The sequence below is a fragment of the Protopterus annectens genome, chromosome 8.part1 (genome assembly GCF_019279795.1).
Source record: "Protopterus annectens isolate FY-2018-M chromosome 8.part1, PAN1.0, whole genome shotgun sequence".
NCBI lineage: Eukaryota > Metazoa > Chordata > Ceratodontiformes > Protopteridae > Protopterus > Protopterus annectens.
The window spans coordinates 141,635,927-141,663,063 of NC_056742.1; the positions used below are offsets into that span (position 1 = coordinate 141,635,927).

General features: G+C 35.6%; 1 protein-coding gene across 2 annotated transcripts in view; it reads right to left on the reverse strand.

Moving 5' to 3' along the window:
- The window catches only part of PLCG2 (phospholipase C gamma 2), a 1,878,649-nt gene that overhangs the window by 737,069 nt on the left and 1,114,443 nt on the right, over positions 1–27,137 (reverse strand). For both annotated transcript variants that reach the window (XM_044081788.1, XM_044081789.1), the window contains exon 8: positions 15,346–15,429. In XM_044081788.1, coding sequence (XP_043937723.1) covers positions 15,346–15,429 — 84 coding nt within the window. The remainder of the gene's footprint in view (positions 1–15,345; positions 15,430–27,137) is intronic.

Genomic DNA, 27,137 nt, shown 5'->3' on the forward strand with positions numbered 1-27,137 from the left:
CTAATGGGGCAGTAGTTCTCGGGGTCCGTGGTGGCTCCCCCTTTGTGGAGTGGGATAACCATTGCTGTGCACCATTCAGTGGGCGCAAAGTCTGAGATGAGGCTGTGATTGAACATGGTACTTTGGTGGGGTGCCAGTTCATTCTGTAGTTCATGTAGAATGCAGCCTGGGATGTTGTCAGGTCCCATGGATGCTGTGTTCTTGGCTTTGGAGAGTGTGCTTTTTACCTGTGTAGTCATGATTATGGAATAAGCTTTCTAAATGTTGATTATTCACACAGTTGCTACCCTGCACACACACACACACACAAACAGAAAGCTGTGCCACAAACAGTAGCTAGATTTCTTCCTTACACAGTACCACACAAGTATTGTAAATGTTAGTAAGCAAACCAGTAAGAGTTTCCCCAAGTCCTTTACACTTTCTAACTAAGTAATACAAATATGGTGCTTCTGTTTTAATTTTAGTTCTTCTGAGTCTTCATAGGTTCATACAAGGCTAATGACCACAAGGATCTTTACAAGCCTAGCTGTGCAACCTAACTCAGTTTTGTCCCTGAGTTCCTTGGATGCCTATATGGTGGGGGTATGTTAGTACAAAGGTAGTTAAGGGTTATGTGTGGTGGGGTATGTTATTTGGGGATTAATATATTTACTGTTGACCTCTATCCATCAGAGACATGGGGCCAAGACAGGTAAATGGGGAGCTTATTCCATAGTGTGTGGATCCTTTGAGACACATATCGGTCCCTCCAGCATGTTCTATATATGTTGCAGGCTAAGTTCAAGTCCTTGGATCTAGTCTTTTGGGTGCTGTTTGTATCGTGGATGTGCAAGAAATCCATCAGAGTTGGATCTGAGATGCTTTACATGTCAGACATAGATCGCCTCATGGTAACATGCAGAAGACGGAGTACAGAGAAAGGACCATAAGGCAATATGTATAGGACAGGGTACTCATGCATACAGACATATGTAAATAATTCTGCATAGGTAGCTGTGTTCTTCATGTTTGGGGGAGCCATGAATTTTGACAAACTGCCAATAAATAGGATGTAGTTTGCTTTACAATAGTTTCTAATTGTTATTGGTTTAGTTGCGGTTTTCAGGTTGATTTTTATTTTGAGTTAGACAGCTTTGTGGTCAAACCTCACCAATGGAGAGGGAGGGGGTGTCCAACACTCTCTCATGTTAGTGAGTACTAAGTCCAATATGTGTGACATTTGATCCTCTGGTTAGACTGCATACTATCTGGTCCAGGGTCTTTGTGTTGATAAAGTCCAGGAAACATTGTGCCTGTGAGTTAGAGGCAGTGAACATTTCCTAGTCTATAGAAGGGGTAGTTAAAGTTTCCCATGAATAGGGTATTTGATTGGATGGTGAGCACCTCTAGTAGATCTAGGTAAGAGTTGTGAGCTTCATGGGTCATAGAGGATGACCTGTAGCTGGCCAGGACATGTTAATGAACTTTATCTATGGAGACTTGGACATGGATGAACTACAGGGCATCATCCTGTTTAACAAACCTGGAGTTGTACTTGTTACTAACATAGATCAAGATACCTCCACCTTTAGCCCATCTGTGCTGTTGTTACTCTTAAGTATGTGAAAGGCATTATAGTCTAGCACTGCTAGAATGCTTTCTTCAGCTTTAACCCAAGTCTCAGTAACAGCACAAATGTCTACATTCACCACAGTAAGGAGATCTTGTAGGATGTGGAATTTCTTGTTTAGGCTTCTAATGTGGCAGTAAGACCATACGGTTGCTTTGATATTTTTTGCTACACTGGTAGTTTTTCCATTTTGACATTGCCTAAAAAAGGCTCTAGGGTGGTGGGTAAAGTTTTAAACAATATCCAAAAGCTCAGGGGGTACAGGTGCAGACCAACCTTGACAAAGCAAAGTGATCTGTTTACCATGTCCTTCCATGCTGATAGATAATAAATTCCTCTGGAGTGACACTAGAAACTAAGCTAATTATTAAAATCAGTAATTTTCTTTTCATATTGTGACATCATCCTTGGTGAAGGTAGAATGCTGCTCAGTGCAAGGCACATACCTGTCTATGATACATATTCAGAAACATCCATAATGTCTATTTTCATATAGTCCAGTGAAGTGCATCTCAGGTCATTACACCCACATGGGCTTTGACAGAATTATATTGGTACTTGTGGTATAGTGCTTAGATCATGATTTATGATGGTGTGACATAAAATGTTTAAGATACACAAGTCTTCTAATTATTACTGTTTGTATGTAATTACTGATTCTGTAGCTCTTCCCTCCTCTTCTTTTAGGGCCAGGATGAATGACATTATGCTTCAGAACTAAAGGTATAGTTACTTCATTTAGTGTGTTACAATCAAGCTATGAAACACTTATGTTATGGCATGACATAGAGTGCTGTCACTCAAAAAATCATAAGTGATCTCATTACCATTTTACAAAAATAATTTAATACTCGGCTTGGACCTGCAGTGCATGAGGATAAAGCTCTGACTGTGACCCATATTACACATGTAAACAACAAGGGTACTGGAGGGGCCAGAAAAGGGAGGATGGGAGTGAGCAGTCAGTGTAAATTTGGGGGGAGGGAAACATTTCAGCTCAATTCATTGCTGATGACAGTTGCAAATGTGTAGGTGTATCACCCACAACTACATGCCTAACAAGTCCATGATACACTGTCTTGTGCGGGATAAGTGAGTACATGTATCACCCACAATGACATGAACCAAATAGCAGAAATGATCCAAGAAGAACGAGCCAAAAACCCAGCGAAGCAATAATACACCTCTTTATTTGTCAAAACAACAGATAATCCACTCAAAAATAAATCCAATAGTACAAGAACAAGATTAAGCGCTTTCATCCACTGTAACGTGGACTTCCTCAGAATCAGTTTAATTACTTAATTGGTTCATTTTAAAACATTTTTGGCGCCAACTTGATATGTTATTTAAAGACATATTCCTCGTACTTTTTCTAAAAACTATTTCATAGCTATGAACATAGTTTTAAAAACAAATTAAAATACAATGCAAATCAAACATACTTGGTCTGTATAATAAGAGTATTTAAAAAAGTTGAAAATATTAAAATACCCTTATTTTTATAACGTAATTCATTTTCATATAAGCATAATATGTATTAAAATGCCAAGCAAACAAAGCCTATGAAGAATGATAACATATCACTCTAGTTATAGATATATCAAGTTGAAATATCCAAAGCTTCTAAATAGTCTAAAATATGAAATGTATGTTAAAACCTTACAAAACCTAGCAAAAGAACCTAGCAAAAGAACAGCGTTGATTTTGATAGCCTATTGTTTGAGCTGAATATGAAAGTGCATTCATACATAATGAAGTGCAAAAGATGTGAATAAAAACATATGCAAATGGGAAAATGTATGAAAACAAAATCTAAATATACTATATAAAGATATACTATATAAAAATATACAATATAAAAATACTATATAAAAATTACAAGGTATAAAAATACATAAATACAAGCCCAAGATACTGTTATGTGTGGAATAAGTGAGAGGTCAGTACATGTAGTACGCACATACAACACTTGTGAAGCAGTATGTGGATACACTGTCGTGTGCAGGGTAAGTGAGCGGTTGGTACATGTAGTACATGCATACAACTCCTGTGAAGCAGTATTTGGATACACTGCTATGAGTGGCATAAGTGAGAGGTCGGTACATGTAGTATGTGCATACAACTCCTTTGAAGCAGTACTTGGATACACTGTCATGTGCAGGATAAATGAGAGGTCAGTACATGTAGTACGTGCATACAACTCCTGTCAAGCAGTACTTCGATACACTGTTGTGTGTGGGGTAAGTGAGAGATCAGTACATGTAGTACGTGCATACAACTCCTGTCAAGCACTACTTGGATACACTGTTGTGTGTGGGGTAAGTGAGAGGTCAGTATATGTAGTACGTGCATACAACTCCTGTGAAGCAGTATTTGGATACACCGTTGTGTGTGGGATAAGTGGGAGGTGGTTTACCGCCATAATGTTGAATGTCATAATTTCTAATAGTCATTTGGTTGAAAAATAACATCTCAACCCAAAACATTGAATTATCAAAATGTCTACAATCATTTCATTGAAAAAGCAATGAGATCAACTCTACTATTTTGCAGGGGGGCTATGCCCCCCACACCCCCTACTTAAATATATTAACTCCGAGATCTCAGTACAGTGCAGAAATGGGCAAATTTGATAATTTCGACATTGCGTGTTTAGACTAATTTTATTTCAACATTTTGATCATTGAATATAGTGTGTTCAACCAATTCAGTTTCAACCATTTAGCATTCAACATTATGTTGGTAAACCGTGGGAGGTTGCTATGTGTAGTACATGCCTACAACTCCTGTGAAGCAGTACTTGTGAAGCTTGCAAGCCACTAACCACTTTAAATGGTACATTTTGGAATATTTTCTGCTTAAAACCTGAACTTTGGCCGGCTAAGAGCTAGGCTGTATTCAACTGGACGTATAAGAAAATTTAAGTACCTTTTATCTGCACTTTTTTCAAATAATACAGCATTTTAATTGATTTATTTGTGTTGCATTGAATATTAACTAAACTGGAAGTTTTGACTCTGTTGTTTCAGTTAGTTTCTCACCCACCCTCCCTGGTTTTGTTTTGGTGTTAATCTTGGTGGCTTTGAAACTGCCCTCCCCTCTTGTAAATTTGTGTTTGGATACTCCTGGGCCCATCTCATTTGCTCACTCAACTGAGTGCAATGAGATCATATTCTGATTTCAGGCACTCCTACTGTGTATAAAGAGAGCATCTTGGAAAAAAAATTAAGCTTATTTCCTGCCTTTCCTGTAAGTGGTCTAGACTGTTTGTAGGCTTCTGAGCCCCCAAGCCTTTCTGTGTTGGAGGGAAGCCTTCTAGCTTAATTTTGTTTCTTAGAACTAGCCAGTTTTCTAGTTTCACCACTCAAATCTGTTTCTTTGAACTCAGCACTTGTTCAGAACTCGTTGTAAGCACTAAATAAGCTGCAAATTGCTACAACACTCAACTTTCCTCACTTGTCTAGAGGAAAACAATTTTTAGTACTTAATAAATAAACACCTATCCAGGCATGACTAAGGGTCAGCTCCCGGTAATTTCTCCTGTCTACCTAATGAATTTGGGCATCTTGGGGCAATGCAGCAATTGCCTCATGTACACAGACAACCCTCTCCTCATACCACCCAACACTACAACCTGTGAGAGATGTACTTATATAGCCAAACTGGAAGCAAAGCTCTCTTCACTCAAGACTGGACTAGTCAGTCAAGAGGAGAAGGTAAACACTTGCACCACACCACACCACATTCATCACATAGTCCCTCAAAACCTACACCACCACAACACACACATAGAAACACAAAACACACACCTACATTCGTGGAGGCTCTCAATAAAAACCTGCCTAAGCATCAGGGACCTCCAAAGCAGAAACGCAAGCAAACTCCACCCCCCCCAACACAACCCAAATGACACATAGCCCACAAACTCAGTGTGCCACTCAACCACAGCCCATAAGGCATAACAACATACTCAACACTCTAGCCATAGGTGACTCTATAGTCAGGCACACTGATGTTCCACTCAAAAGGCTAAACAAGGAGAAAGTTACTGTCAGTTGCCTGTTAGGTGCCAGGATCCACCACATAACGCACGCACTCAGGTCACTCCACAACAAGCACAAATATGACACTGTCATTGTCCATGTTGGTGTGAATGACCTGAGATGTACCTCCCTGGACTACATGAAAAGAGACATGGAGGAGCTCTCCGATCTTGTAGCCTAGGCAGGTATGACTCTAGCCCTGAGTAGCATCCTGCAATCACCCAGAATGATACCACAGTACAAAGACAAAATTATTGACTTCAACAATTGGCTAAGCTTCTGGTGTCATTCTAAGGGGATCCAGTATTTGTCTGCCTGGGACGACATGATCGACAGACCACGATGCTTTGCCAGAGATGGCTTGCACCTATCGCCCTTGGGATTCTGGATACTAGCTAAGGCTCTTGCCACCCCTATAGTGCCATTTTTAGGCAAGGTTCAAATGACAAATTCACCACCGTAACAGGTACAAGCAAGCAAAATCTGAGGGTAATGCTACTCAGTGCTAGAAGTCTAAACCTCAAACTGCACTCACTCGAGGCACTCCTTAAAATGGAGAACATCGACATCTGTGCAGTGACAGTGACCTGGTTCAAAGCTCCAGAGAGCACCCCTGCGTTACCAGGCTATAATTCATACCACACCTGTTGGCCACCTAACCTGGAACGAAGCACTAAAGGTGGAGGCGTATCCATATTCATTAAGGATATCCACACATCCAGGCTAGTTGCACAACATAATGCATCCGAGATTATCCAAGTGCAACTAACTCTGGGCAAGACAGCAATCTTGAGAAGGGAAACAACTGCACTGAAGTGTCAGGTGGTACAAAAGTCCATTGTAATATGAACAGAAATTTAGGGCCTAGAGCAGCTAATGTTTCCACCAGCAGAAATACCTATGCCTACACTCATATCCAGCAAAACTCTTCCATACCCACTCTTTTCCATCTGAGAGAAAGAAAAAGTGTCTGTTTTTCTTTAGTTTTCATGCCTACCCATTTCCTTCAGTATTGTATTTCTTAGTTTATAAGTTTTCCCCTTTATTTTGGATTGAAAACCTATATATGGTTCTATATTTAATATTTTCTCTGTGCTAAAGAAAATGTGTTATAAGTCAGACATCACAGCAGATGTGAATGGATAGCAAAAATGTGCTGGTTTAATTTGCGACTGTGTTTCGGAATAGCAACAGCTGATGGTATGGAAAAAAGGTGGCAGAGAAGAAAACAGCAAATATTGTACTAGGACTTTCACAAAATGAAAGATGTAAACTCTATAGTCAGGCATTCTTGAAGAAAATAGTCACACAGTGCACAGGTCAGACGGTCTGAAGTGTGATTAAGCAAGCATGATCAGCAGATGCTCCAGCAGGTTTGTTTTTCTTCTCAAGCAGGTGTTACTGTAAGTTGAAAACATTGTTGGAGTTAACAGTATCTCCAAAGGTTAAAGGTTCTTGACACTGAAGCCCCAGTGCATTATCATTATCCCCATTGTCATCTTCATCATCTTCACTCTCACTATAGCAAGGTAGTTCACTTACACAATTCATTAAGAAATGAAGTTATCAAATGGTTCTAAACTGTGAGCACCATCCCAAATGAGCATTGCAGAAATGCAGTTTTAAAGATTGTCTTGCATCTCGCATTGTTTGTGGATGGGCATACGAATCTGCCACTGACTAACATCCCAGAAGCATTAAAGTTCTCTCAGACAAAGTGTTTAAATGGTGGCTTCTAAGACACTGAAAATAAATTCTAAGTAAAGCTGTTTTTCTGTTATACAACAGTGATTGACTACTTAGAGTGAAGTGACTTGTACAGTTCCATCTCAGTATTTGTTCCAAGAGTTTTGGTACCGCAGAAATCATCTTAAGACTTTTGCAGCAGATTTTAATAGCACAAAAGGTCTACCAGAATTCACTAAAGGATTTATGGAGAGAAAATATCAGGAATAGCAACTCCAGGTAGGAACAGCAAAGTCAGAATGAGAAAGAGACCACAATATCCCGTCCTGATCAGCATTAGCACCAGACAAGCACATCACAGTGAGGTATAAATTGCATTTCTCCCTGTTCTGCCACCTTCTAAATTAATGTTACATGATAGCAAGACAGCTTTAGGAAGTCACGTGGTTTTGAAAAAAAACCTTTGTGGTATGGATGGATCTTGGAAAGCACCTGAAATGTAATGCTTTTTTTTTTTTTTTTTTAAAAAGCAAAGCATGCACACGTACAAAACATTGTCAGCATGACATATTTCTGGTTGTCTCCCTACCAGACATGGAACAAAGGTTTTATTGTTGCCAAACAGATATAGTTGTAGGTACTGTTGTCTGATATGGATCAACAAGATGAGTGGAAAGGCTATAAGAACCCTGCACCATCTGAACTTTACACTTGAGCACTGTGCCCAAGCATTTCAGAAAATTTGTTTGCCTTTTCGGCTTTTCCCAGTTAGGGGTTGCCACAGCGGAACTCCGGCCCACTAATGATTGGCAGTAGATTTTTTTATGGTGCTGAGTTGCCAGCCTGACGCCCAACCTTCAGCGAAGACACGCCCATTCATGCATGTCTTTCGGAGGCCACTTGACCGCGGGGAGGACATGCAGACTCCACACAAAAGGCACTCCAGCCGAGAATCGAACAGGAGAACCTCTTGCTGTGAAGCAACAACGCTACCACTGTACCACCGCGGCTTCAAGCATTTCAGAAAAGTAGTCTCCATCAAACATAACTAATTAGGGCTACTTTATACTACCTAACCAAAATGTCACAGTGGAGTGTACTTTGATGAACTGCTGTATAATGCGCTACCATCCATTCCACTGTACATCCAAAAGAAATTTGTCTGCTGGCAGTGTTCCTGATTCAAAGACAGAGTATATTTTCTTCTAGAATCTGCCATACCACAGCTTTGGTTTTCACACAATAGCTAAAGTGTGTGCATATTGTGTTCATAGCAGAATTTGAGCTTGGCACATGTTGATACTGACTGGTACTGACCGGTGAAGTATTTTAACATCAGGTTAAAAAAGCATGTACAAAGCATCATATATGGGTCATTTCATGAACTGGTAATGCTTTTAAATAACTGCAGTATTTTTAAGACATTGCATATATGGCCAGATGATCTATGACTTTACCACTCTGCAATCTTGTTCTCAAAATCTTAAAGACACCACTCATCTTGGGAACCATTTTCACATCCAAAACTGCACAGTGCTATTTGTTGTATGTTTTGTAAGATCTGTGCCTAATGCTACACACTCTAGCACAAGACAGCCCTATAAGTACAGAGGGTGTGAATTTGCCTGTAACACAAGCAATCATGGTTCAAGCAGTAGACACAGTGCCTAAGGAGCTGACCTATAGGGATGAGACTGAACAGATGAGGGACAGCAGTCCTACCTAAAGAGGCAAGAATTGGGTTGCTGCAAACATCATGTCTGTATCAGAAGACTTCATATTTTTTAGAAAAAAAGTGTTTTGAATTGGCACAACATTAGAATACTAATAAATCATTTGATATGTTTTGAAGCAGGACAGCCTTATGCCCAGTAAGTCTGTTTGCTAAGTCAGCATGCAGATAACATTATATGCAATGGCACAACTGTGAGGAATCATGAAAGTGAACAGCTGTAATGATGTTATCTGGTGTATACTTCTCATCCCCCATTACTACAGCCATAGGTGTGGTCACAAAAAAGGATAATCTCACCTAGAAAGTATAACACCTCATGCATTCATGCAGTGTGCTATGCTAGATAGATGAAGGGACAACATTTTATTTATTTTATTTTACATTTGTTGACCGGGCTAGTCTGGCTGGATACATGTCCATTTTCAGCAGAGGCCCAAGGAGAAAAGCTCCACTACATACTGGTACATTAGATAAAATACATCACTGTAAGATACAGCTTATAAGGATCAAAGAACTAATTGAATGTAGGATATTAACAATACAGAAGCATTTTTACAGAAATGTACAGTTCTTAAATTACATCATTTTTACAGAAATGTAAAATACTTAAAATACTAAATACTGTGTAGATTCCTAATCCCATATTATTAGCAAAAGCAGGAGTAGTAATTTTGAAAAGAAAGAAAGAGGTAGCACACACAAAGGTCTATACTATATAGTATTAACAGTTATGATAATACATTTGTGATTTGTTGACCGGGCTAGTCTGGCTGGATACATGTCCATTTTCAGCAGAGGCCCAAGGAGAAAAGCTCCACTACATACTGGTACATTAGATAAAATACATCACTGTAAGATACAGCTTATAAGGATCAAAGAACTAATTGAATGTAGGATATTAACAATACAGAAGCATTTTTACAGAAATGTACAGTTCTTAAATTACATCATTTTTACAGAAATGTAAAATACTTAAAATACTAAATACTGTGTAGATTCCTAATCCCATATTATTAGCAAAAGCAGGAGTAGTAATTTTGAAAAGAAAGAAAGAGGTAGCACACACAAAGGTCTATACTATATAGTATTAACAGTTATGATAATACATTTGTGCCAGGGCACCAGTTTTAAGAAATAGAATTGCACAGCAGGGAGCAATGTGTAGGTTTAAGTGAGAGGGTAGATGACAGGATGCAGAGGTGTATTGAGTAAAGAGAAGAGACGTTATAGGAAAAGTAATATTGAAGTGGATATAAGGTGAGCTACAGAGGAGGAGTGATACAAGTAGTAGAGACAAGTAGAGAAGTAATGGAGAGAGCTGTAAAGAGAGTTGGGTACTGAAGTCAGTCAGGATTAGAGCAAGGGCATAGCCAGTTGGATTTGAAATGGTACCTTAGTTGTTTCTTGAAAAGTTTTGATGAGCCTAGGGAGGTCAGTTCTATGGGAAGTTTATTCCAGTAAGAGCCAACAACATTTGTAAACAAGGAGTCACCAGCTTTATTGTGTGATTTGAGAGTAGTAACTAGCAGTTTGTTTGCTGAGCGGAGGGAAGTAAGATTCCTGTAAGGGGTGACAAGGTTATTAAGTATTGGTGTATTATTAGGGTAATGGAGAATTTTATAGGTGATAACTAACTGGTGGAGGAGAATCAGATTTTGAAGTTCAAGCCAGCCAAGTTTTTTGAGATTAACACAATGATGTGTACAAAATGGGGAACCTGTGGCAAATCTGACAATGCTATGGTAGGTTGTGGCAAGTTTCTGAAGGTTTGATTTTGAAAGGTTGATAAAGGATGGGGAGGCATACAATAATGTAGAGATGAGATGAGTTTGGGCTAGAGACACCCTGCTAGTTGGTGTAAGAAAGGGCTTAAGTCTATAGAGGGCACCTATCTTTTTATTTACAGCTTTGATGGTTAGGTCGATGTGGCAATCAAAGTTCAGTTGATTATGTATTGTAAAGCCTAGTAGTTTAGTGGAATAATCAGGTGTAATGATAGTGCCATTGTCAGACACAATAGAGAAGGAGAAGGGGGCAGACTTAAGGGTAGGTGAGAAAAGTAATCATTTGTTTTTTTTTGGGAATGAGGAGGAGACAGATATGTTGGAACCATTTTTCTGCTGCTGTAAAGACTTTTTGGGTGGAAGAATGGAGTTCAGCTGGAGATCCAGCAGAACAGATGAGAGTTGAATCATCTGCATACTGAATACATGTGGATGTTGGGAGTGAAATAGATAGGTTATTGATAAATATGGAGAAAAGAAGGGGACCTAGGATGGATCCTTGAGGGACACCGATAGTGACTGGGAGCTGAGAGGATAGATGGCTGGCCCAAAGCACAGCTTGTTTTCTATCTTTCAGGTAAGAGTCAAACCAGTGCAATGCCATAGAGTTAAGTGAGAGAGATTTCAAAGTGTCTAGCAGAAGTTGATGGTTCACCATATCAAAGGCTTTAGAGAGGTCGAGAAATAAAGCAGAGGAGAAAAGGTTGTTATTGCAATTTTTGTTGATATTGTCTGTGAAGGAGAGAAGAGCAGTGGAAGCGCTATGGAAATGTCTAAAGCCATGTTGGGAGTCTGCTAGTAGGCTATTATGTAAGATATGATTTAAAAGTTGTTGGTGTATATAACATTCCATAATTTTAGATAGAGGTGATAGAAGGGCTATGGGATGGAAATTCGTAAGCTCATTAGTGTTTCCTCCTTTATGCAGAGGAATGATGTGGGAGACCTTCCAGAGGGAAGGAATAGTAGATTCGGTTATTGTTCTCGGTCACATATGGTAGATGTTCAAGCTGGTAGGGTGCTGACAGTACCCCATCACAATCAGAATTCTGAGGTATGATTAGTGGCATGGAAACTGCTGTAGATAATTAAGGTGGTCTGATATAAAGGGTAGACAGTCCTTAGTGTGCTTAGTGGTCCAGAAATTGGTGATAAGTATTTCATCTACACTGAACTCTTTGAAATAATCAGACATGTTGCATGGCACCCCAATGAGACATAACTTCTGTTATGTACCTGGTATTTTGGCAGTCTCATTTCCTTTATAGATGTGAAATCAGAGTATAACATAATAGAAGACAATAAAAGGCCACCTGTTAACACCTCTGAAGAGCCCTTATGCATTTTGCATCTTTCCTGTTTGCGTTACTCTTTCTGCCAGTTCAAACATTTTCTTCAGAAATTTGATGGCTGCTGCTATAGATGTGACTTCTGCTGAACTTCTTTTACTTTTAAAAGTGGTATGAGTAGACATAGATGTCACTGTGAACTTGTATAACCATCTACTGGGCTGTGTTGATGTGTGAATGGTAGGATTGGAGGTCAAGGGTCAAACAAAATTATAAAGGTACAAGTTATTTGTGCTTTGGCTTAAGGAAAGTGCTTTGTCGTCATTAAATTCATCAGCAGTCAGATCAAATGTCAATACTTGTATTGCCATCACAATCAGCATCATGACCGATCAGACAAGTTTACTTTAGCACAATCACTTGAAATGCTCATAGTCTCTTAGATTTTCATTCAGTAACTTCTTAACCCAGGCTTTTCCTGGTAGAAAAACAACATTAATTTTCCTCTGAGTATTTCTCAAATAGATGCAGCCTCTTCATCTATTTCATCTTGATTTTTTACAGCTTGCAATGTAATTGTCCCCAACTCATCCTGTATACAGAAACCTCATACTGTAGATTTCAGTATTCCTTCTACACTCCTTGAAGGAAGGATATATTATTAAACAGTGGTCTTCCAGCTAACCTGAACCACACTTAACATTAGAAAGCTTTATGGCTCTTTGTCAATAAGTTGCTTGTGTGCTGACCAAAATGTTTATATGTATTTTTTATTTGACATTTAATATTAGTTTATATGATTTTGAAATAGCTTTATCAGATTGAGAAGCTATCAACATTTTGATGGAAACAGATATTTTACAGTCATAATTATGGTTAAAGGTGAATTTTGAATTAAGTAGATTCTAGATTTGGTTTAATATGGATAAATAATATTTAGGCAGTCTTATTTCCATTCTGCATAGTATTATGTGTTGCGTTATTTGAGGCATTACTAATGATTTTGACATTTGTTTACTAATTTGTTTGGTATCCTACTTAAAATTTCTGGTAAAGATTTTTTGTGGAAAAAAAAAGAAAATCTTATCCTTCAAGCACAGGCAAGCAAGTTATTTGTCCATCTTTGTCTTCAGGCAGTAGTACCTCTTCTATTTGGACCCCTTTTATGTCTTCCAATGTGGTATTATTATTAGTTTTTTTTTATAGCTGCTGACTTTTTATACTGTCACTCATTAGGCTCCCCTTTATCTCCCTATATGACAAGACTCCTCTTTTTCTTAGACTTACTATTTGTATGGTTAATTGGACTTATTTTACAGTGATCTCAGGCCTTGTACTCTGCTTTCTCCTTCCAGAACTACTAATTGTTAGCTCATGCTAATTCTTCTGAAAGTTGTGTCTCATCATCATCATCTTCTTTCGGCTGTTCCCGTTAGGGGTCGCCACAGTGGATCATCTGTTTCCATTTTTTCCTGTCCTCTGCATCATGCTCTTTCACACCAACTGCCTGCATGTCCTCTCTCACCACATCCATAAACCTTATCTTAGGCCTTCCTCTTTTCCTGTTACCTGGTAGCTTCATCCTTAGCATCTTTTTCCCAATATACTCAGCATCCCTCATCAGCACATGTCCAAACCAACGTAATCTTGCCTCTCTGGCTTTGTCTCCAAACCTTCCAACCTGGGCTGACCATCTAATGTACTTATTCCTAATCCTGTCCACCCTCATCACACCCAGTGCAAATCTTAACATCTTTAACTCTGCCACGTCCAGCTCTGACTCCTGCCTTTTTGTCAATGTCACAGCCTCCAACCCATATAACATAGCTGGTCTCACTACCCTCTTGTAGGCCTTCCCTTTCACTCTTACTGGTACTCGTCTGTCACAAATCAATCCTGACACTCTTCTCCACCCACTCCATCCTGCCTGTACTTTCTTCTTCACCTCTCTTCCACAATCACCATTACTCTGAACTACTGATCACAAGTATTTAAACTCATCCACCTTCACCACCTCTACTCCTTGCATCCTCACCATTCCTCTATCCTTCCTCTCATTCACACACATATATTCTGTCTTACTCTTGCTGACCTTCATTCCTCTTCTCTCTAGAGCATATCTCCATCTCTCCAGGATCTCCTCCACCTGTTCCCTACTCTCACTACAGGTCACAATGTCATCTGCAAACATCATAGTCCACGGGGACTCCTGTCTCATATAGTCGATTTATTCCCCTTTTGTTCCATGGCCATGATCTGTCTTCCAGCTGTTGCAATAGTATATAGTCTCTGGTTAGCTGATAATCTCTTTGTTATCATGTTTATTTTTATCATTTTGTGGTTATGGCAAATAAAATATGCAGTTTGCTGAATAAATAGAGTAAAGAAGCAGAGTCTCAGAATTGCACATAATGATTAATAATAAACTAAAATCTGTCAAAATATTTGCCACTTTGTACAGTCAAAGTAAATGGCAGATTAAACACAGACACAATATTTAATTATTCTTTTTCCTACTAATTTTTATATTATCAGTTCCTTTCTAGTAATCTGGCTACTCTCAAATGTTTGTCTGCATGTCACCCTGTCCTCTGCATGGGGTGGCAGGATGGGAAGTAACTATTTCACTTTCTTCAATTTGTTTGGCTAAAAAAAAATCACACCTGGACAATATATGCAGAATTATAGTGTGTGCATGCGTGCATACAAACACACACACACACACACACATATATATATATATATATATATATATATATATATATATATATATATATATATATATATATACTTTAAAATAAACAGCTGTAATATTGATGGACAAAATGGTGATGCATTAATTTGAATAACAAAAAGTTGACAGCTGTCAGTGCATGCTCCTATGATTATCCTCAGAGCATACAAAATAAAAACAGCTTTTTTGAAGGGGGCTTTTACATGGCAAATCATGGACACAAATCCAATACTTCATCTAACCAAAATGAAAATGTATTTTTTTGAGAAAAATTAATGAATCTATCTGTTAATATGGTATCAGATATAAGGGGTACAGGTAGGGTGGTTCTAGGGGATAAGGACGCTGGTAGTTTGAAATTAATTAGCAGTTGATCAACTGAAGGAGAGAGAGGCTTCTAGGGAAAAATAAGCATAAACACTAAGCTGCTGAATTTATGTTATTTAAAAAAAGACTTACTTGCTTCTGTTGGTCAAACATCAGTTTCTTGTAGAACATATGAAAGTGCTCAAAAGAAAGTTCATCCTTTGAAGCTCCTATTTCCTACAGTAAACAAATAAATAAGTGCACATTATACATCAATAGTTAAACCTCTCTTATACAAAAAAATGAGCATATGATTTTCTGTTCAACAGCTTTGCAATGAAATAACAGAGCCAGATGTTTTTTTCTGTTGCTTACATTCTAGAAGTTATATTTATCCATGTGAAAAACTACACAGTTTCTATAATAAAAAGCACAGTTAATTGTGTTCTGAAAGTTAACATGTTCTCTAAATGGAAAATTTTACATCTATGGTTACTAAATGTCAATCAGCTAAACTCTTTTTCACTCAATAAATACCAAATTATATAATCCATTCTGGATATTTGTCTGTAAATATATCCAAGTGTCTACAAATACTACAGGTCTGTATTAAATTATTGAAGAGGCATTACAGTGAATGACACTAAAAGAGCGAATTGCAAATTACGCAAATGGCCGAATCAATGATTTTTTTTCCCAAGGAAAAAAATCACTGATCTGGCCAGAAACAAAATACCCCCACACCTCCCTAACTAAATATACCAACTCCAAGATTGCACTACAGTGGGGAAAGGGGCAAATTTACACTGATGGCCAAGCAATTTTTTTTGGTGAGGAAATAAAATCGCTGATTCAGCTGTTTGCATAATTTGCAGTTCGCTCTTTTAGTGTCAATGAAGAGGGATTTGCTGTAATGCCTCTTTGATAATATGATATAGACCCCAATGCTACATCTTATTAAACTTACTTAAATTCAATCTTAAAAGTCTTTTAAAAGAATAAAACTAATTGAAATCACAGATTATGGTTTGAATCTTTAATTCCCTTTTCATTAATTAAAAGTTTTATAAATAAACTATCTCCTCATATTTTTATCTCTTGGAGTAATAACTATCTTTATTATGGGTACCAATGTTTTGAAGGACTGACATATAAATCTGCTGAAATGATCTGTTTATAATTTAATATAAGCAGTAATGAAATAAAATTATGTACAATAAGTTTTAACATCATTTCAAATTAAGTTTCCTTTCTTATCTAAAACTGATTTAGGTGAAATTCTTGAATGGATATTGATGTTATTTGAAATTACTTATAAACATAGAGAATTTAATAATGTAATTTCGAAAATATATCAAATGTTAGCCAAGGATTATTTAAACTTAGATAAGAATTTTTGAACTTTTTTTTTAAATAATTTTCTACAGCCTTCACTGATCAAAATAAAAATCAACTTCTCTCCTCCATTAAAAATACATCTTGGGCTCTTTTTTGGAGTATATTTACCTGGAAAAATTATTTAGATTTATAGCACCTGACAGGGTTGCTAAAATGACAAAAGATAATGTTTCTAGTTTTTGGAGATATAATAAACAAATTAAAGCTAATTGGTCACATATGCTTTTTGATGGTCACACGATTGAGAATTTCTGAGGAAAAGTACAAGATTTTTTTAAAGCATTATGGAATGATTCATTTATTCTGACAAAAGAAATGTTTCTCTTTAATATTCTAGGTATAGACAAACACAAAGACTTTTCTTATCTAACTTGGATTATCCTTACTGTGGCCAGTAAAACTATTAATAGAAACTGGGAATCTTCTTCAGAAAGGAACTTTGAAGACTTTCTTTCTCTTCTAAAGGAAGTTGCACTAAAGAAATCAAGGTAAAAGAAGGGAGAATTTATCCAAACAAACTAAAGAATAATCATTGGATGAAGGTTTTGGCCCTTATGGAATCGTTATCTTCATCTTTTTAATTATTTGAACAGTTGAAAAATTGTTTTATTCAAGTACTACTTTGTTAGTCTCAGGCTTTTTTATATATTGTAAATAGTTACAATTGTATTTGTACTTTAAAATTGTGATTTATGATACTTCTGCACTGTACTATATTCTAAAGTTAATTTTTTTGTAATACTGCTTTTTTAATAAAAATAATTCAGAAAAAAAGAAAGCTAACATGTTCAGTGACATTCTCACAAAGTGAGTTGTCACAAATGTATTTATGATATTAAATATGGATAGTTTGTTGGCAAATAATAATATGAGCACTGTTTTACTGAATGCTTGTCATGAACACACTGACTCATGAAAGAATCAGTGCTGTGATACTCAACAAACATGTATTTTTCTGCAGAACATTTTCTTGTACACCCAAAGGTGTGAGGCTAAACTGCACTGAACATACAGTACAAACAGACTCCTGTGAGTTCACATACTTAACAGTAAGATGGGTACACATCAGAGATAGCACTGTTTTTAGCTTGTTATGAGCAAGAAATAAGGTTGGTAAAGATGTATTTTTTCAATGGTGGCTGTGGACAAATAGGGCTTGTCAAACAGTAGGGAAAATCGCATATTTCATGTAGCACTGTAGTCATGCCAAGTCAAACTTTTCATTATGCAGTTCACTTCACTACAGCAGAGCTGTGCAATTACATGTTGCTTTATATAGTCTTTGGTTCTTACCAAAACAACATATAACATTCTTCTAAACTGCAAATTACACGCATATAAACATATCATAACAGCAGTTACATCAGTAAAGAATAATTTCTGCAGGAATCATAATGCACATAACACAAATCCACTTTATCTTTCTCAGCCGTCAGCTATCCCTTTGGGTTTACATTATTTATCCAGTCAGGCTTCTTTACATAGATTGTGCGGGTGGTGTGATAAAAATGACTGGCTACCTCAGACACATGCATTCTTGGATTTCACAACTACTGCAGTACAGAGATGACTCCCAGAGATGTTTATTGATATTTTTTGTAAGAAGTGAAATTTGATTCCAGCATTATTTTTGGGAGTTTATACTTCTGAAGGGTTTTGAAATGCATACAAGAAATTAACAGATAGTGTAAAAAAAGCAAACTAAAGACCAAAACTTCAATATACAATGCAATAATACATGAGGATGACACTTCATTCACACAGTTTATTGCTTTTGTACCAACACTTGAAGGAATTACCATAACTCTGTACTGGATATGTTAAATAACATTTTACATTTATGCACTCATTTAGTCACAGTGACTAATCTGCCAGCAACATTCTAAAACTTCTAAAGTACTACCTATATATTTTCCTTTAATTACTTGTTTCCACATGATCTACAATACAAATACATTTTTTTAATTAGAACATTCTATAGCATGTTCATGCAAAGCATTAGATGAGCCTTTCACCTTTAAATGTTTGTTTGTGTCTTTCAGCTTTTCCCGGTTAGGGGTCACCACAGCGGAACTCCGGTCTGCTAATGATTGGCAGTTGATTTTTACATACCGGCTTGCCAGGCCTGACGCACAACCTTCAATGAAAGTACGCCCATTCACACATGTCTCCACGCAGAAGACGCTCTAGCTGAGAATCGAACCGGACAGCGTCTTACTGTGAGGCGACAACGCTAAATTCTTTGACTGGTTCCTTTTTTGGTTTTCCCCATCATAAAAGCCAGCGCATGACAATTTATATGCCTACATATACCAGTCATGTGTCTGTGCAGGTATATATGTATATTTGTTGTGCTCAGGAATTTTTATTAAGATGAATAAGATTTAACAGGGAGGGGCTCTATTCATGTACATGTACTGCTGATGAAAACACAGAGATATGTACCCTTAGGTTTGTTTGTAAGTATTGTTACTAGATAATATTTGTGTCTCTCTAATATTTATATTGGAACAGTGTGAATAAAGTGGAGTTCTTGTTTTAAGCTGTGCACTAAAGTTATGAGCAGGATAAAATGAGATTAATGTTTTTAATTGCTTTGTTAGTAAAGAACACATCAGAGTATAACCCTGCATCAGTGAGAGAATAACTATGGTGTCACTGATCAGGCACAGCAAGATAACAAGGCTTGACAAATATTTTATAGGCAAACGTTTATTAACAAATGGCTACTGTGGTTTCAGAACACTGACACACTAAGTCAAGTATGATTCATGATGACTATTCCGCATTAATAGATGTTACTTCTTACAGTTATATCACAGTTTTCAGGTATGTAGATTGCCCCAGTATCCGAAAGTTTACAATGGAGCCTTACCTGATTAAATAGCATGGCAGTAGAACATTTACACGTGATACGATGAAAACATTTTAGCTATACTGTTTGTATTACAGAGCACTGCTTTCATTTGACTATTTCAGACTGGACAGATTGTAGCAATTGGATGTCATACATTTTAACTGATGTCGAACATGGGATGGTTAATGATTTATTATGTTACAGTTTTTTGCTATTTGTAGTTGTTTTAAGATTTTGGGAGTTTTACTTTGATTTTTGTACTGGTTATTTGATGTTAATAAATAAGGTATTGAGAAAAGGTATCAATCTCATCTACTGTTTCTCGCAAGAGTCAGTGACTTCCTTTCACCAGGAGAAAATGCATTTAATATCTGCGATAATGCATTTATTACGAACCAAGATGATATTATCAATAAGACTGAGAAAATTAATTGGAATTACAGTTTCTTAGAGAATCATGTATAAATGACAACTGGAAGAGACTGGTGGCATTCAGAAACCTCTCCACTGTATAAATGCTATTTGTTGCCCCACTCCATGAAATTAAGAAAGTTTAAAAAATACAAAATTGTATTAAGCACTGTGTTAATCATTTCTGAAAACTCCATCATTTCTTTCTGAAAAAAGTCAAAATGCCTCTTAAAAATGTATATAAATTCAAGTTTTTGTCATGTTCAAATTCTGTTTTTTTAATTTTTTTATTTTTTTGTATTTGTACAGTGTAACAATCTAAGTAAAACAGTATGTTCTGTGTTTATCTTTGTTTTATTACCTATTGTGACACTTTTAGAATAGCTACATATAAGCATTTACCTTCTAACAGGTGGGTATCATATTTGTCCATAGGTTTATAGGTAGCTAACTGCCTTACAGGGCCATCAGTAACTAGAGGTAAAAATCAAACCCTGCACTTTCTGTCAATAAGGTGAAGCCATTAACCATTATGACAAACCTACCTCCTAAAAACCCTATCATCTGTTTCTGGGGAAAAAAAAAACATACCAAGTAAAATTCACAGTTATATTAGTTTACAGTGTTATATGTGTTAACTTTGAAAACTATTTGTATTAGGACAATAGAAGACTTTACTTGATTAGCATATTTATTAGCTTGCTCATCATAATTTATTAAAAATAGCATTATTTTAACACAAACATATCTTCAAGAGTTCAAATAAATTTTAAGACTCTCTAAACATTCTGTTTCTAACTCCTGTCATATTTTCTCAGCAAAGTCAAAAAGTAATAAAAGTAGTCACAACAGAGCTTTACTGTTGTACCAGCATAACACAAAACTCAACTCAGCCAATAAGCACTTTTATCTAGTAATATACTTCTTCAGACTGAATAAGAGACAATCACTTGTATTATTTATACAAGAACACAAACAATTAAGCAATTAAACACTTATCCAATTATTATAAAATTCCTGCACAAACTTTACAAAAAAAACTAAACTTTTTATCTAAATATGCTAATTTTAAACTATATAAATACAAAAAACAGCTTTGATTAACTTCAAAAACATATTTAAAGCTGTCTCAGTGCTTTAACTTTTCCCTTCTTAGGTACATTTTAAAATTGTCCTTATCATTGAGACCAGGAGGACAACTTGCATTTAATTTTAATATCCAACAATATTCTTTCCAGTCCAATTCTTCCTTTGCTTCTGATTTGTTTTCAGCATTAAACATTTTATCCAACACCAAGAATCTAAGTGACCCTTCACATTCAATTGTGTTATAATGCTTCCCCGATGCATTTGTTTTGTCACCCTTCTGAACAGCATATAAATGATCTTGTATTCTTCTATACAATTTCATGGTAGCTCTACGTATATAATATGAAGTACAGTGAGAACAAATAGACAAACCACAAACTTGCATCTGCAAACATTTGTACTTTGCACTTTTACCTTTATATTGTTAATACAAATTTCAGTCAAAGTTTTATATAATTGTCTGCAGTAACTACAATTTAAGCACTTCCATACAATTCTTTTATTTTTCCTGAGGTATTTAACCTTATCTTGGAGAATATTTTTAAAACTTTTACCTTTTTTGCTGACAAAAATAGGAACATCTCCTACTACTCTCCTAACCTCTGAGAAGCTGCTTAAAATTTTCCAATTCTCCTCAAACAATTTCTTAATTTGTCTACCATCTATAGAATATGGGACAACCATCCCTATTCCATATTCTTTTTAGTTGCATTTTTAGCAACAAAACTAGAAGCTCTACTATACATATTACTTCTTTGTCTATTTTGCTTAATCTCCCCCATTTTTACATTAACTAAACTTTCAAGGTAACCTCTAACTAAAAATTTGTCACACAATACTTTACTTTCCTTGAGAAATAATTTATCACAGTCTGTTAAATCACTAGTCCTTTTTAACCGTCCTTTAACTATATTATATTTCATATGCATGGGGTACATACTACTATATTCCCAAAAAAGTATTATTTTGCATCTCCTTCTTATAAATGTACAAAGCTTATTTTATTCTTAATATACTTCAATATGGATTGGAAAGAATATTGTTGGATATTAAAATTAAATGCAAGTTATCATCCTGGTCTCAATGATAAGGAAAAATGTAAAATTTACCTAAAAAGGAAAAAGTTAAAGCATTGAGCCAGTTTTAAATATGTTTTTGAAGTTAGTCAAACCTGTTTTTTGCATTTATGTAGTTTAAAATGAACAATTTTATGTAAACATTTTAGTTATTTTGTAAAGTTTGTGCACGAATTTTATAATTGGATAATTGTTTAATTAATTTCTTAATTGCTTTGTGTTCTTGTATAAATAAGACAAGTGATTGTCTCTTACTCAGGCCGAAGAAGTCTATTACTAGACAAACGTGGTTACTGGATGAGTTGAGTTTTGGGTTGTGCTGGTACAACAATAAAGCTGCGTTGTGACTACTTTTATTACTTTTTGGGTTTTCTGACTTTTGCTACTGTGGTGGTGAATTCCATTGTTGTGATATCTTTTCTCAGTAAGTTGCAATAATCTCTCATTGCAGTCCATTTTAGAATCTTTGCAAAATCTTTGGCTTAACACAGGCTTGCCAGAAGAAGTAAAGCTAAATAAAGCTCTGTGATTGGTATTGCTAATAAGTAAATAATTTGGTTGAAACTGATATTGAGACTATATTTTAAAAAATAAAAATAATTTTCATGACATTTATAATACTAAGTCATGGCCCAGTTTGCATAAAGTTTTATTTTAATAGCAAAACATTGACCAAGGTCCCTATGAGGATAATGTGAAGTGTTTGAAGTTGTAGCTTACACCGAACTCACTGGATTAATTAAGAAAAGAAAAGTCACACAACTCTGGATATCAACAGACCAGTGCCAGGAATATACACATTTGACTGAAAAAAATGTTGCGCAACTACTGAAGGTGAATAATAATATCTTTAAAAACAAGAGCTTTCTTATCAGAATATTTAACTAAGAGGAGGCAGAGCCTAGATGACTAACTGAGAGCAGTGAATTTTGAGAGGTCCATAAACTAGTATAATAATATAGGAACATGTTATTATTTTCAAGTTTAAAACATCAGAAATCTATAGATAAACTACTAAACTACATAAATATCAATTTTGGTGAAGATATACAAATATTTTCCTGTCAAGTAACTTGGAGATATATTGAGTCACTGAATATGAACAACTCAAGGAATTCTCATCCAGAAGCTGCTTTGAAAAAAAGTACTGCAATTGATGACATCTACCTTACAGGAACTATCTTTGAAGATGGATGGCTTTAAAAATGACTTAGAAAACCTCAAATTAAATTCTCAATAACAGACTGATACTCTTAAGGAACTATTACAGCAACACCATGCAAAAATAACAAATATAGAGACTTCTCTAAATAACATTGAAGGGAGACTCAAAGAGGAAGAATTCCAAAATGAATTTCTGCTTAAACAGAATACATGGCTGCTTAACAAAATAGATGACTTAGAAAACAGGGAAAGGAGAAACAACATAAGGATCTTTGATCGGAGTGAAAACACTGAAGAAGACATTACTTCATTCTTAACAACCTGGATTCCTGAATTTTTAGATTTGAAAGAGGTATTTTCATTTGGGATAGAAAGGGTGCATAGAGCACTGAGGAAACCTGCTTCTAACTCAACAAATACTCCACCTAGATCCATGGTTATAACATTTCTTTCATTTCTGGACAAGGAACTAATATTAAAATCTGCTTGGAGAAAATCACCCTTAAAATACAATCAAAGCCTGATAAGGTTTGACAATGGTTATTCTTCCAGAATACTAGAACAAAAGAAAAAAAGTCTGGCCAATAATAAAACTGTTGAAATAAAACAACATTAAAGCACGGCTGGCCTTTCCAGCCAAGATAAAAATACTTTTTGCCAATGAGATGAGAACCTTTAATGACTTAGAAGAAGCTACTGTATTCATCAAAAACAACAACATAGTGTCTTATCCCAGAATAAATGGAATGGATGGCCCCTACTCTTAAAAGAATAAAAGAAACAAATCATTGGATTGATGCTAGAAGGAAGAAGCAAAAAACTGATTCCAAGATAGCTGTCCAAAAAAAATAACTCTTACAACTACATCTCTCAAAGTATCAACTGATATGGTACATCACTTGCCATCTGTTTTTATTTTAAAAAACGAGGGTTTTTTAAACTGAGAAACAATAATGATTTATTCAGAATGTTCAAAGAGTCCAGTAATTCTTCACAAACAAAGGTAGGTCAAGATGGGTTACTATTTACATTATATATAAGCCAAACAAAGCAACATATACTATAAAAATAGAAGTTTCTAGACCCCTACTTGAACTCAGTGAATCCTTCTCTTGTTAATTTTTCATTGTTTTTACTTATAATAATTTAAGTAATTAATTAACTGATTCAACAAGGTACCATTCATCAGAATTCAGACTCAAATGTAACAAATTAACATCATATATAATAGCAGTAATAGTAGAGTGTTTTGAAAAATAAATGCTGTCATGGAGACTAATGCCTTCTTCAGTTAAAGTATGATTTAAAAATGTCATGTATATCCTGGTTGAATAATAGTAGCAAGCTTTTAGTACAAATGTCATCATTATTCTGTCTAAATATAGTTAATATCAATTATGGCAGGTATCACAGCTACGAGTGCTGTTTGATCAATCCTGATATGGTGTGCGTGGATGCAGCTGTGTCTGTCAGCTAGTACACGTCATTATTAGTCTATCTAAAAATATTAATATCAATTATGGCAGGTATCATAGCTTTGAGTGCTGTTTGATTAAGTCTGACATGGTGTATTTAGATGCAGCTTTGTCTGGCAGCTGTTATATGTTGCCGTTTTCATCGCCGGGAAGCTGTGGGTTGCGGCTTGTGATCGAGGTTTACTGATGCTTGTGTATTAAGAAGAGACATTTGGTGTTTTAACCTGGATCCAAGGGAAGGGGGTGGATAGAACTGTGATTGGGGATATTTTGGTAGAGAATGGTTTGTTTGTACGTCTGCTGAGTGGAAGATGGGAGGGCTGGAGGAGTGTGTTGTCTCTTGTTGTGGTGGCTTGTTGGGAGTTTTTTTTTTTTAATCTGTTTGCCCTCTGTTCTTTTCCTGGCTGCTGCCTCACTGAAAGGGGGGGGGAATTTAGGCTTGAAGCTGCAGTGAAGTGAAGCTTTGCTTCAGGTGCATCGCAAGTCTCTGGTATGCAGTACACAGACACAGTAACAGAAACAGATGCTCCCAGGTTGCTATGGTAACAAAGACAGAGTGACAATAATGCTTAACAGCTCTGAGGAGCCTCCAAGATGATTCTTGGCAATGACATTTTTGGTTTAAAAAAAAAAAAAAATATATATATATATATATATATATATATATATATATATATATAAAATAAAAGGTCTGTTTTAAATCACATGTACAAATATTGATGGTCTCCCAACACTTCGTTTAGCTCATTAAGTTGATTCTTAATAAACACACACACACACACACACACACACACACACACACACACACACACACACACACACACACACAGTAGTTATGTAATATATGACTTTAGTAAATCTAGACATAAAATATATAATCGCCATATAAGATGAAGCAGTCTGCTGAATTTAGATATTAAAGACAGGATTTAATAACATGGGCTTGTATATAATAACACTATTGTCTTAACTTGTCATAAATGACATACACTACATTGAACATCAAGGGGAAGCATGATGATTTTCTTATATAAATAAATATGCATAACAAGCCATGTAATTGCTTTAACTTGAATTGTAGTTTTAGCAACCCATCATGACCATACATAATACTTAAGTGGTTACCAAGGTAACTACTATTTTTACATGACATCAAACTGACAAAGTTGTTCAAGAGAACAATAGAAGCCTGAACTTGAAATGTCACAGAATGAAACAATCATACTCTGAACAAATAGTATTAAATCAACAATACACAGTTTAATAACATGGGCTTGAGTATAATAACACTACTGTTTTAACTTGTCATAAATGACATATACTATATTGAACATCAACGGGAAGCATGATGATTTTCTCATATAGGTAAATGTGCATAACAAGCCATATAATTGCTTTAACTTGAATTGTGGTTTTGTAATACATCTTGACCATACATAACACTTAAGCTGTTATCAAGGTAACTAATGTTTTATACACGACATCAAACTGACAAAGTTGTTCAAGGGAAGCAACAGAAGCCTGAACTAGGAATGTCACAGAATGTAACAATCACCTTCTGAACAAATAGTATTAAATTAATAATAGTCACTCAGTTTAACCTTTGCTGATTACAGAAAATAGAATGAAGCCATTTAAATCGAAAAACTTTTAGTATATGCCATAAAATGGCAATTTATGAATATGGAAAGGGAACTTGTAATCATTAATCACAATAAGTGAATTTGTTGTTTTTAACTTATAATTTCACTCATTTTATAATAAGAAATGACAGCTATGAAAATCCTTATGTGTAGAAAATGAGGGAAGAGGGATGCACTGATAATTAAAATGCACTAACTTTCATCAATGTTTACAAAAAACAAAGTTGATGCATTAAGTAAGTTAGCAACAACAAAATGATTACTTAAATGCTGTTAAACAATGAAATATAACTTCTGATATATCCAGTAAAATACATTGTATTATAAACATTAGGTATAAATATTATTACCATCTATTTATATTACGTAATAAGTTTTGAAAGACTTCATCAATAAGGGTGAATATGTTAAATAACTGTGTGCTATAATCTTTTACTGAAGTTTTATATATGATACATCCTACTTTACTATGATTGAATTGCTTGTCATCTATCTTTCATGTAAATATTAATTGTTTATACAATAAGTAGACATTTATATTAAATAAGAATTCTGTCTAATCTACAATAGTACTATATCTATTCAAAATAATGTAAATATTGATTATTTCTATTACAAATATTCTCCATATGATAATTCAATTTATGGAGCTCAGATGTTCTGGATTGTCAAGGTATGAGTGATACTCTGATGAATTTAAGTTTATCCATCAGATTAGGAATGATTTTCATTCCATGGATAGTGCGGATCTTAGTTTTATTAACATTTATTAATTTAAATTTGTTGTTTCACAAAAACATTTTAGTATGCCTGACCAAAACATTACTTTATT